Source organism: Nyctereutes procyonoides, unplaced genomic scaffold (assembly GCF_905146905.1).
Source record: "Nyctereutes procyonoides isolate TBG_1078 unplaced genomic scaffold, NYPRO_anot_genome, whole genome shotgun sequence".
Taxonomy (NCBI): Eukaryota; Metazoa; Chordata; class Mammalia; order Carnivora; family Canidae; genus Nyctereutes; species Nyctereutes procyonoides.
In genome coordinates, this window is record NW_026575125.1 from 51,398,742 (window position 1) to 51,410,977 (window position 12,236).

Sequence of the window (12,236 nt, forward strand, 5' to 3'; positions counted from 1 at the left end):
ACCTTTTCCTGCAGTGTCTGTGAGTAGCTTCTTTCCTTATAGGAGTGAGAAAGAGATGGAAAGGAGTCCAAAAAAGGCTCAGTGAGTGTTGGGAAAGGCAGTCTCCTACAGTCTTCCATCCCATCCCCCCACCCTCCAATCTCCCACCTTCACTGGGCCTTGGTCCTAGAACATTGTGCTGGGTTTATAGCCTTGTGAGGGATTATTTCTCCCTATTCTGGGCTTGATGTATACTCATGTGTTTTGCATAAGCTCCCACATCAGTGGCGCTCAGGCATGCCTCCAGCTTTCTGCATTTCAGACACACAAGGGGAAGGAGCATGTCCTTCTACTGAAGCATGAAATGAGGGCACCTGACAGCTGCAAAATAGATCCTCTAGCATGAGGGATCCAACACTCTGAAAGGGGCTGGATATTGTGCACTTTCTCCTTTCCTGCTGTAAGAGTTTTGCCACTTGACCCTTGTGTGTGTGTGTGTGTGTGTGTGTGTGTGTGTGTGTGTGTGTGGTCTATTCTCAATGACCTCAAATCATATACTGGTCTCTTCCCTGGGTGGCACCTTTCGCCTTGACTGCACAGCCTCAACTCATGTTCATGAGTCATGTTTGACTCATGAACAGTAAAACAGTGAGACTAGTTCATGCTTTGGTTGCTGGCAGTCACCCCTTGTGTTTGAATGAACCAGAACAAAGCAAGGCTGAGAGCCTGGCAAGGCCTACCCTTAGAAGAAGCTCCCTGCAGCCCTTCTTTCCATCTTCCTTTATCTTCTCAGCTTTGATTTTCTGGGTTTACAGACTTCTATACCAATAGCCTTTGCTGGTTAACCCCAATTGCAAATGGAAGGATTTAGGTTAGATCAGCATTTCTCAACATTGACACTATTTACATTTGGGGCAGGGAAATTCTTTGTTGTGGAGCCTGTCCTATGTCCTGAGCAGCAGTATCCTTAGCCTTTACATGGCATTTGGCATGCCACTACCACATTTTTCCCCACTGTCCCCCAGTTGTGACAGAAAAAAAAACTCACAAACATTTCCAGGCATTGTCAAATGTCCCTTGGGAAGAAAAATTGCTTTTAGTTGAGAACCATTGGGTTAGGCTGAAGGCAACTATTTTGGCTCTGCCTCCCTTTCCTGGGAAGGCTGTGGTGTGGCTATGAGCTAGACGAGCTCCAAAGCTCACCATACCTCTATGAGGCTCTCTTCATGCCTGGCCCCTTGCCTGCCTGGCACTAAAACCCAGAACACCAAACTCCAGGAGCCAATTCTTGTGAGCTAGGCTTGAGCACTTCATCCATACAAGTTGGGAGGACTTGGAAGTAGATGGAGATGAGAGCTGGTAGGATGGGAAGGGGACAGTGGCTAGGGGAGGACACAGGGACTTGCCAGTATATTAATAGTGAAATGACATTTGTTTGCAAGGCCAAGCCCTAGGGCAATGTGCTGCTTTCCTTTTAGAGCCTAGCTGGGTCTTTTTAAGACCTTTTTAAGACCTTCCTTACCTGTCCTGCTTACCATGGCCGAACATCATAACTCTTAACTTCTTTTTCCAGGAGTCTTAGAAACAGCTTTCTCCTTGGGTTTCCTGCTTCTCCTTCTAACCTCACTCCACTATGCTGCCAGGTTTATCTTCCTTAAGCAGAGTTTTCATCATACTCCTCTCCTGCTCAGAAACCTTCAATGGCTCCCCATGGCCTAGGCCCTAGGGAATTCAATTCAAAGTTTCCCTCTGGGGAGCCTCTTCTCCAGACCCATCCCCCTTCTCTCCCTGCCTCCACTGCACTTACATGCCAACTCAATACCCCAAGTTCACTAGGTGGGCCCTGTGGTCTCCCAGCTGCCAAGGCTAGCTCACATTCTTCTCTCCTCCATGGTATCTCCTCCTCCCATCCTCCCAAAATCACTCTAATCTTCTAGCTTCTTTCAAATGCTACTGCTTTCTCTAAACCTCGGCCCCTTGGCACATCTCCCATGTTTCCTCTCACGTCCTAGCATTCTCTTAGTCTCAGCTTCCATGGCCTATAAAATGGGTCTCTAAGCCTTCAGCACATGGGCCTGCTGTGGAACTGAGATCAAAGTAACCCGTGTAGCATGAAGGTGTTTGACAGTGCTCTCCTGTTACCCCTCATCATGCCATCCCCAGTGACCTGAGGCCTCAGCTAGTGGTTCCCCTTATTCAATGATGCTACAATACTGTGCATTGTCCTCCAGCTCCCCATCTTGTAGGAGGGATGGGGTGTTCAAATCCTTCTCCTTCCAGGAGGCTGGGTCTCTCATCCTCGGAGTAGGAAGTAAGTTTGCCACTCAGGTGTAAATAATCAAATATACTACCAGGAGCAGACCTGACCTGGGAGGGGGCAGGTGGTGGGAGAAATATGGTGCTTGGGGCTCAGGCCCATTTATGTTCCTCCCACCTGTCCCTGTGAGCTGGCCTCCAAAAAGGAACTCAGCCCTGCTGTTTGCCAGACAATTCTTGTAAATCCCCAAACTCTGGTTCAACCTCCAGCTCTCATGGGAGTCATTTTAGACAACCTCTGTCTCCAAGTAAGATGCTGCCAGATAAGTAGTACTTTAGTGACCCACAGAATGAGGAAATGCTCCTTACCATCCAACTCCAGTCTCTCCAGTTATTCCCCTAGACCAGTATACTTCCTCTCTTTCCTCCATGGACAAGGAAACGATTTGTCACCCTTTGGGTGAAGAATGTCTGGGTCATGTGTTGCTTCTTCTCTGGCTGAGCTCCACTTTCAGCCCTCTCACTCGCCAAGCTTATCCCATGGGGCCTGACCACAGCCTTTCTTTGGTCTTTGGAGTCTGACTGCCCAAGCTTCAAATTCAGGCTCCCTTACTTGCCAACCCTGTGACCTCAGGTAGGTCCCTTCACCTCTTAGGGTTGCAGTTGTTCTCAACCATGAAATGGGGCTATTAATCATAGGATCTGTTGTGAAAAGTGAATGAGCTAATGCACATAAAGTGCTCAACACTGTCTGGCATCATAATTGCACACTACGCATTAGGGGAGGAAAGGCATAGTAAACTGTGTAAGCAGTGCTTGGCATACAGTAGGCACTGAATAAATGTTAGCTACTGTTATGCTGATACCCCCCCTGAAGATCTTTTGGCAGTAAATCAAGTGTACTTTACTGGAGGTAGTAAGGATACTGACCTGGCCCCCCAGACAAGTGAAACCACGAGAAAAAGGAATCCTGCCTCGCTCATTCTCCCCACCCACCTCACTGACTAATCTTTTCCCACTCACCCAACACTGAGTCACACAGACCCAATGTGTTCAAATCTAGCTCTGGTCCTAACTAGCCGAGTATAACGTTGCGGAATTATCTTCCTTCACCTCTCTTGGACTTCGTTTTTGCACCTCTAAAATGGAGATCAAAATTATACCTACCGGGCAGTCCCGGTGGTGGCGCAGCGACTTGGCGCTGCCTGCAGCCCGGGGTTTGGTCCTGGAGACCGGGGATCGAGTCCCACGTTGGGCTCCCTGCGTGGAGCCTGCTTCTCCCTCTGCCTCTCTCTCTCTCCCTGTCTATGAATAAATAAAAAAGACCTTAAAATTATACCTACCTTCAGGGTTTTGTGAGTAGCTAATGAGAAAAAAGGAATGCGACCTGTGTCAACCACACTGGTTGGTTTTTATTTCTGTGGTTCTTCCAATAGGCTCTGGGCCCCGCCTCCCTTCTTAGCTCCCTGCCCCCTTACCCCCCATCTCACTCACCCTCCTTCCACCTCCTCTTTCTTTTCTCCTCATAAAGCTGTCACAGGCCAGGACATGGTCATTTAACTTTGCACTTGTTCATGCTGGCATTTGTTTGTGACCTGGACAATGTGTCTTCCACAGACAGGAGGTTGCTCCATGGACAAGCTAGAACCACTGATTCAGCTGCTGATTCAGAGGAGAGAAGGTTGGGAACCCCCAGGGTTGTGCCTCCTAGTCATGAGCCCTGGGCTATGTTGCTCTCATTTGGCAACAAAGAACTTGTCCAAGGCCATTAGAAGCCAGTTAGAGACCCTCACAGAAATCTGCGTGCCTCCCTGGACAAAGAAACATACCTGGATGGGGTTAGCAAATGAATTCAGGGGCACCTGATGGCTCAGTGGTTGAGCATCTGCCTTTGGCTCAGATCCTGATCCTGGGGTTGCAGGATCAAGTCCTGCATTGGGCTCCCTGCAGGGAGCCTGCTTCTTCTCCCTCTCCTGTGTCTCTGCCTCTCTATGTCTCTCATGAAAAAAGAAAAAGAAAATGAGTAGAGCTGTCTACCCTCCAACAAGGTAGGCAGGAGGTGCCCCTACAGCCGCACATGCTAGGTCACCTGAAGTGTAGAGACAGGTATCCAGCTGCCCGGGCCCAACTGCCTTTCTCCCACTGAGCAGCAATGTTTTAACTTTAATACAGGCTCTGTGGTGCCCTCTGCCAGGTCCAACTTGTCATTAGGCATATTAGGCCCAGCATCTAGGGCCCATGAAAATGTTTTAATCTTAATTTAACATCAGAAGAAAAAAGGAGTATAATAACATGAAATATAATCAATAGTGCAGCCAATAATATTTTAAAATATCATTATAAATATTGTTTATAAAGGAAGGGCCAATGAAAGTCCAGCTGCAGCCTTGGTCTCTGCTCAATCCCAGGCCTTCCCCATCGATTGAGGCACCATTGGCTGATCTTAGAGGTGCAGCAGCAGTCCAAGGCCACCACCCTAAGGGCCCTCTGGAGCACTGCTGGAATCCAGGAAGCAGGACAGGGCAAAGCAGGCCATCTCCCAGCAGGCAGTGATGTTGGGCTGGGGCAGACGAAGGCAGCCTCTACATAACTGTTCATCCTACCATCTCTGGCCCTCTTCCCTCTCTCCTGGCCTGACTGCTTTTCCACCAGTGCTCCTCAAACACACTTCCTCCTTTGTCCAACAGCTCTCATACGTACCACTCCCAGTTCACTTCTCACTGTTCCCCTCCCCCACACATACTGAAACCAGCAGTGGAAGGTAGGGGTGTCCTCTCCTTTTGTACTGGGCTCCAGTAGAAAGAAGACAGGCCTAGCGGTCTGGCCAAAAGCCCCCATTCAGTCCCTTACTTGCCATATACTCCAGGGCAATTCACCTTTTTTCTCAGACTCTGAAATCTCTGTCTAGAAGAAGGGGGAGTGCTAACATCTCACAGGAGACTTTTGAGGTTCCTGTAGGGGGAAATGTATGGCATGGTGCCTGCTATACAGTAGACCATTCAATATCCATGTGTTCCATCTTAGGCAGTAGAAGGGTTGGATGCAGTTCTCACCCACTCTACGAGGCTTCTTTGGGCTCCAGTGCACCCACCCTCCCACTCCCTGCCTCATGCTCTCTCATGTCTCCCTGCTGCCACACACAAATATGTACCTGCATTCAGCACACACTCCCTGAGACCCTGTGCAGGGGACACTGGAGTTATAGAGATGACTCTCACTTGCTCCCTGTCCTTGATGCCTAGGCAAAGAGACGGCCTTGTCTATTTGAGGTTAGTTTTGTGGAACAAAAAGTGCTTTTTGAGTGATCCACTCAAAAAGGGCTTCAGGAGCTCAGGGGGTGGGTTGGTTAGAAAAGGCTGGATGAAGCTGCCAGGCTGTGAACTGGTAGCGGAGATAAATGAGGGCAAGCCAGGCAGAGGGAACCTTGTAGAGAAAGGGCTTGGCGTAAACAAGCCAACAAAATACATGGTGCCAGATGCTCTTTTCATGTGGGCTCTCTCAACACCCATTTTACAGCTGAGAAAGCTGAGGCTCAGAGAGCAAAGTGACTTGCTCAAGATCACACTGCTAAGAAGTGGCAGATCCAGGACTTGAACCCACCTCTGTGTGTCTCCAGATGCCCTCTACCAGTCCTTCCTGCATTTCCGGTCTGGATGCTATAAAGGACTCAGAGGCGAACCTCACTAAGATCCTGATCCCAGGTGCTCCCAGGCAAATGGGGGTCATGTGACTGGTACCCAGAGAACACTAAGAGGAGACAGAAGTAGAATGGAAGCATAGAGACAGATGCAAAGGGCAATGATAACTCAGAAGAGTCAAGAAACCTCACTGGAAACTTCAGGGACAGTTTCATGGTGGGGATATACCAGAGTTGGGTGGTGCCAGACTGATGAAGTTTGCGGGTAACAGCACTTTGTCACAATTAGACGACATTGCTAAGTAATCCACACATCTCTCCAAGCCTCATTTCATGTATGGGGAAGCCGGGCTCCCAGAAGGTTAAATAACTTGTGCACAGTCCCACAAACTAAGAAGGAGCAGAGCTGAGACTCAAGTCTGGGTCCTCTAAATCCAAGACAGTTCTGTGTCTGCTCATGGCACAGGTAACAAAAGGAGCCTGTCAGGCACCTGGCTGAGGACTGCAGATGGGAAGTGACAAGAAGAAATTTGGTGGACAAGACAAGGCCACATTGTGGGGTCCCGAATGCCACAATCTGAGAAACCTAGGATGATACTTGACATTTGAATGATTCACCTGGTGCTAAGTATAGGTGGCAATGGATGAGAGAAGAGAGAGATGAGGTGAGTGCCTCTTCTTAATGGCTGGGTGAAAAGGCATGCGGTGTGAACAGGGTGCCTTAGACACTGGGCTAGATACAGGAAACACCGTGGAGGAAGATCTGACAGCAGTCAGCTAGCTCCCCTTTAGTCCCACATGATCTAGGCCTCTACTTACCTCTCCCATGCCATATCCTTCTACCCTCCCCTTACTACCTGCATTCCAGCCACACTAAGCAGCTGCTCACCCCCAGAAAAAGCCAACTTTGTCTCCACCCCAGGTGCTTTGCACCTGCGATTTCCTCTGCCCAGAACTCCTCCTCTTAGATCTCTGCATGGCTGATTCCTTCTCCTCCCTCTAGTCTTGGCTCACATGTCACCTTCCCAGAGAGGACATCCTATTAAAGTAAGTGCTCAGTCACCGCTGCCTTACCCTGCTTGATTGCCTTCATCACCCTTCTCATAGCTCAAGTTGGCTTGTGTGTGTGTTTATCATCTACCTCCCTCCACCCGTCCATCTACTAGGATGTGTGCTAAAGCCACATAGGAACCTTGTTGCTCTTGGTCACTGCTGTATTCTCTGTGCCTCGAGTCTGGCATATATGCCAGACATTCTGCAACTACTTGTTGAATAGCAGAAAGTATGAGTGTTTGGATTGATGGATGGATGCCTATATGCATTGGTGATGAGAGAAGGTGAGAGGGAGGGAGGAGTTCTGGCTCATCTGGAGACCCAAGCCAGGAAGATAATGGTGCTAACCACCAGATAGAGCAGGTGACAGGGAGCAGACTCCATGTGGGAAGATGACGAGTTTGGTGACATGCAGGTGGGGCCTCCAGGTAGAGAGGCCCACTCACAGCGGAAACTACTGACCTGAGCTCAAGGAAGCAATAGGGCTCTGGAAGTGCTAGGGGGCATCTTTCCAGAAGCATAAACTGGGACCATGGACATTGGTGAGGTCCCTGATGAGCAAGGTGAGGCAGGGAGAAGGAGAAGGAAGAACTTAGAGGAATGACCCAGGTTGAGGTGGGACACAGGGTGAAGAGAATTGAAAGGGACAAGGAGAATGGGTCAAGAGTTGTGGCCAAAGAAGTGGGAAGAGCTCTCCCTGAGTGGAGGAGGGAGGGCTTCAAGACGGAAGATAAGGCAATGGAGCCAAATTCTCAGGGAGGAAGGGGAGTGAAAATCAATCAGCAGTTCATAGCATTGATGTCCACAATAGCCAAACTGTGGAAGGAGCCACTGTGTCCTTGAACAGATGAATGGATAAAGAAGATATATATATATATATATATCTTCTTTATACACACACACACACACACAATGGAATATTACTCAGCCATTAGAAACGACGAATACCCACCATTTGCTTCAACATGGATGGAACTGGAGGGTGTTCTGCTGAGTGAAATAAGTCAGTTGGACAAGGACAATCATCATATAATTTCACTAATACATGGAATATAAGAAATAGTGAAAGGGATTGTAAGGGGAAGGAGGGGAACTGAGTGGGAAAAATTAGAGAGGGAGACAAACCATGAGAGACTTCTAACTCTAGGAAGTAAAGTATTGATGAAGGGGAGGTGGGTGGGTGGATGGGGTAACTGGGCACTAAGGAGGGCACTTGATGAGATGAGCACTGGGTGTTATACTATATGTTGGCAAATTGAATTTAAATAAAAAATAAAATATTTTAATTACCTTTCAGAAAAAAAAACTCTTTGGAAAATAATTTTTTATATATCCAGCAAGAATGCACTTTTTCAGTAAATGATGAGCTGATAAAATATTAAAATAAAAACAAAACTCCATGGTGAGGGTACAAAAAGGTCCCTGGGGTGTTTTGAGTCTGATGAGGAGGTAGGAGTGTCCCGAATGGTGGCAGCTAAGGCTACAGGGGTCTGAGCCAAGGAGGTAGGTAGGGCCTTGGTGCCAAGCAGAACATAATGTGTATACCTGTGGAAGCCCGAGCCCTCCAAGCAGAGGCTCACTGGTAAGAGGGAGGCAGGTAGGAGGCAGGGTAGGGGATACCACCATTTATTCATGTCCACCATGTGCTAGGCACTGTGCAGCCACATTCACAGCCATTGGCTCATTCAACCCTAATGACAACAATTGTAGTGTATAAATAAATCATTAGCCTTATCTTCCGTGAGGAAAAAGAAATTAGAAAGGTTAAATGTGTCACTTAAGATCACAGCCAGGAAATGGTGTACCCATCTGAACCTGGGTCTACCATCTACTCTCAGTCACTCTGGCAATAGGTCACCAGAGACTAAAAACAGACTAAAGCTCTGAGAGAGATTGTCCAATTTCCACATGAGATTCACTCACTGTCTGGTTTCTTTGAGGCACTGGATCAGGAGAAAGCATAGGCAACAGGGTTGGGAATTTGGAGGTGAGAATTGTCTAGCATCAGGGAACAGAAGAGATCAAGTCAGGGGAGGCCGAGGAATATGGCTAGAACTGGTCACAGGCAGTGCTTGCCATGTGTGTGGAACTGAGAGGCACCATCATTGTGACACCCACTCCCACACTTACAGGCCATGATGGTCCACCCATTGACTGCACAGTGGGCCAGGCAGAGAGGCAGCCGTGGGAGCTTTTGCTTTCTGGAGGGGAATGACACTAAGGTCCAGAGAAGCTCCCTTACTTGCCACTAACTCTCCCAGAATGCCAGAGATGGGGAACCACACTGGGTAGCTGGTCCTGGGCAAGAGTTTGGAGCTGAAGGTTTGTAGGAATTCTTTGTTATCTTCTAAGAATTTCTCTCATACACAACTTTGTCTCTTAGCAACCATCACCTCGGTGGTTCTTTTGTGTCACCCATTGACAGCATGCTCATCCCTATCCTCTGTGCCATCACCACAGCCTCCTTCCGTGACCAGGTCAGGCAGTGCTTGTGCCAGAAGGTCCCCTGGATGCCTGCCTCAAACTACTGGTTTGAGCTTCACACTGGTGTCCCTTAACACCTACACTGCCTGAGCCATCTCCCATCACCCATACGCACATGCGGGGTGCCTCCACTGTTATCCCAAAGGCAGAGGGCTACCAGGACTTCTGTTCCATCTTGCTCCCTTCCAAGATTAACTGAGATCCCCAGGCAGCAGCAGTGAAGAAAGGCCATAGGTATGTAGGGACAGCTGAACCCAAAGAGAATGAAAGGTGATGGAGAAGTGGGACTTGACAGATAACCCTGCTCGGTCAGGCAGAGTGGGGCAGGCCAAACTGAGTGCTTACTGAGCCAGGCTTGTGCTGAGGTGTCACTGACCTGTCTGACCCACGAGGAGGCTCAGGTTCAGATAGAGGAAGAAACAGCAGGACTTGTTTGCTGTACGCTACCCAATGGCACTCAATGGGTATACAGATTGGATCCCAAAGCCTGTACTTCCTCTCTAGCTGCCCCCAGGAGCCTGGGAACTTTATGGCTACAGTAGTGTGGCAAAGAAAGCCTTTTCCTGTGGGGAGGTAAAGATGAAGGGGTCTTCCTAGCCCCCCTGGACTTTGCTGGCCACTGGAGCCAGATCAGGGGCTGTCTTCAGGCACTCTGACCTCTCTTGTGCTGGTTTATGGGGAAAACAGGGTCTCTAAACCTCTAGGGGCTGGGTTTCCACTCTTCATCCTTAAGTCTGGGCTGTGTGTAGTAGGTGAAGGAAGGAAAGCCTAGCCAGGGGCATCTCTCCCTAGGGCTACTGTCAGGATACCTGAGGTCATGCTTGTGGGCCACTCAGATTGGGGATTGGAGCCCCTGGCCAGATCAGGGAATTGGGGTGTGCAGCTTCTGTGCAGTCCAGCCTCCCCCACCCTCAAATCACCTCTCAAAGAGAAGGGCTGAGGCCTTCCCCATTCCTACTGTGGCCTCTCCCTGAACCCTACACCAGTAATGTTCACAATTTCTGCAGCTAACACTAAGCCCACATCATAACCTGCCCTCAGTTCCTAACCCATCATCCCAGCGAAGACAGTCACACAACCAGAGGGCATCTCTAGTAATGCTTTATTGTTCTGCTGAGGGGTCACATGGTTCCAGCTCTCCACCTCCCTCATTTTCAGTGCCCTGCACCCTCGGGCTTTCCAGACCCCTGCTTGCACCCACAGATTATAATATACTCATGATAGAATATGTGTGCTTATACAGATGTGCATATATATGTATCTATATATACAAATACATATATATATTCTGTCTGTACAGTATTTATAGGTACAAATAAAATAGGCTTAAAAACTACAGTATTGGCTGGGACCCATCCCATTCCATTTTATTGAGCTAAAAGAAAAATAAAGCACCAGTTGGCATTTGAATGCCATTTGGAATTCCACATAAGCCAAGATGACTGCTGGGTGGGATGGATCAGGTTTGGATCAAGCCCCAGCTGGCTGAGATGACACTAGGCCCCTCCATCTGGCTGGCTAGCTGCCTGAACCAGAGGTCAGGTTTCTGCTTGATGAAGGGGCTGTTATGTCAGCCTGTTAGCATAGGCAGGGAGAGCAGGAGAAGGGATGCTGACACAGGTATGTGTCTCTTTACTACCATCTGCTTTTGCTTGGCCTGTGAGGTGGGAGTGAGCCTGTTTGCTCTCCAGACATGAGTATGTGACCAAAGGGTGCACAGGACACCAGGGAGTGGCAGATGAAGTATGAGGCCCAAGTCAGGGAGACTGGTTTATTGGTCTCCTGAGACCTGAGAAAGGAGGCCCTCTCCCCCCACTACCATATCCCAAGCTGCCCCAAATACTCATGTTGCCTAGGTAGTGCCCGCTCTTTTTTTTTTTTTATAAATATAATCTTTTTTTTAAATTTTTATTTATTTATGATAGTCACAGAGAGAGAGAGAGAGAGGCAGAGACACAGGCAGAGAGAGAAGCAGGCTCCATGCACCGGGAGCCCGACGTGGGATTCGATCCCGGGTCTCCAGGATCGCGCCCTGGGCCAAAGGCAGGCGCCAAACCGCTGCGCCACCCAGGGATCCCTCCGCTCTTTAAATCAGCCTCATAAAAATCAGCATTGTATTTACACAAAGAAAACAGCTCATGCTGGTTGCAGCTGACCTGTGCTCATCCTCCCTAGTCCAATTTCCCTGGAAAAGTCAGTTCAGGGCCAATACTAAGCCCCAAGGCAGGACCAGAGGCTCCTGCCAACCTCAAAGGGACCCTAGCACCAAAAAAGGGTAGCTTGGCCTCTCCGAGTGGCAGAGAGCTGGAAGCACACGCTGCTCTCTCCCTCCTCCCTCCTGCAGGTGGTGGAGCTGGTGAGGCTTCAGACTGATGGTGCCTCGGTGGGCCTGGGGGGAAGTAGCAGTCTTCTTCTGAAAATGACTCCTCTCTCTCGGGAGGACAGAACACAGGCTTATGGGTGGAGGTGGAGTAGAGATGGGCCACTGACATTTCTTTTCCTCCCCTGGATGTGTGGAGGAGCTTCAGGAAGTAAAGGGGACAGACTGCTGGATCTGCAAGGGCCTGGCTCTGCCCCTGGGAGCAACATGTGGGGGATGCTCTCCTCTCTTCTCCCCCTTACTCTCTTGGCACCAAGGGGCCCAGGTGGTTTCACCCTGGCACTGAGCTGAGGCTCACAATTTTGTCTCAGGGCCAGCTGCCTGCGGGGTGGGGAAGGAGTCCCGGATCTTCGCCACTTCCATGGCACACAGGTGCCCAAAGACTTTGTTGTACCAGTCAGGAGAACGGCCCCTATGGAGGTAGAAGCAGGCAGGTATGAGCCATGG

At 49.3% G+C, this 12,236-nt stretch overlaps 1 protein-coding gene across 8 annotated transcripts in view; it reads right to left on the reverse strand.

The window, feature by feature from the left end:
* Positions 1-12,236, reverse strand: part of STARD8 (StAR related lipid transfer domain containing 8) — a 96,735-nt gene that overhangs the window by 6,363 nt on the left and 78,136 nt on the right. For 7 of the 8 annotated variants that reach the window (XM_055338841.1, XM_055338842.1, XM_055338840.1 and 4 more), the window contains one exon: positions 10,509-12,201. In XM_055338841.1, coding sequence (XP_055194816.1) covers positions 12,084-12,201 — 118 coding nt within the window. In that variant the 3' untranslated portion in view covers positions 10,509-12,083. Of the gene's footprint in view, positions 1-3,402; positions 3,541-10,508; positions 12,202-12,236 lie in introns of those variants that run through there. The other variant, XM_055338845.1, reaches the window with a different exon arrangement.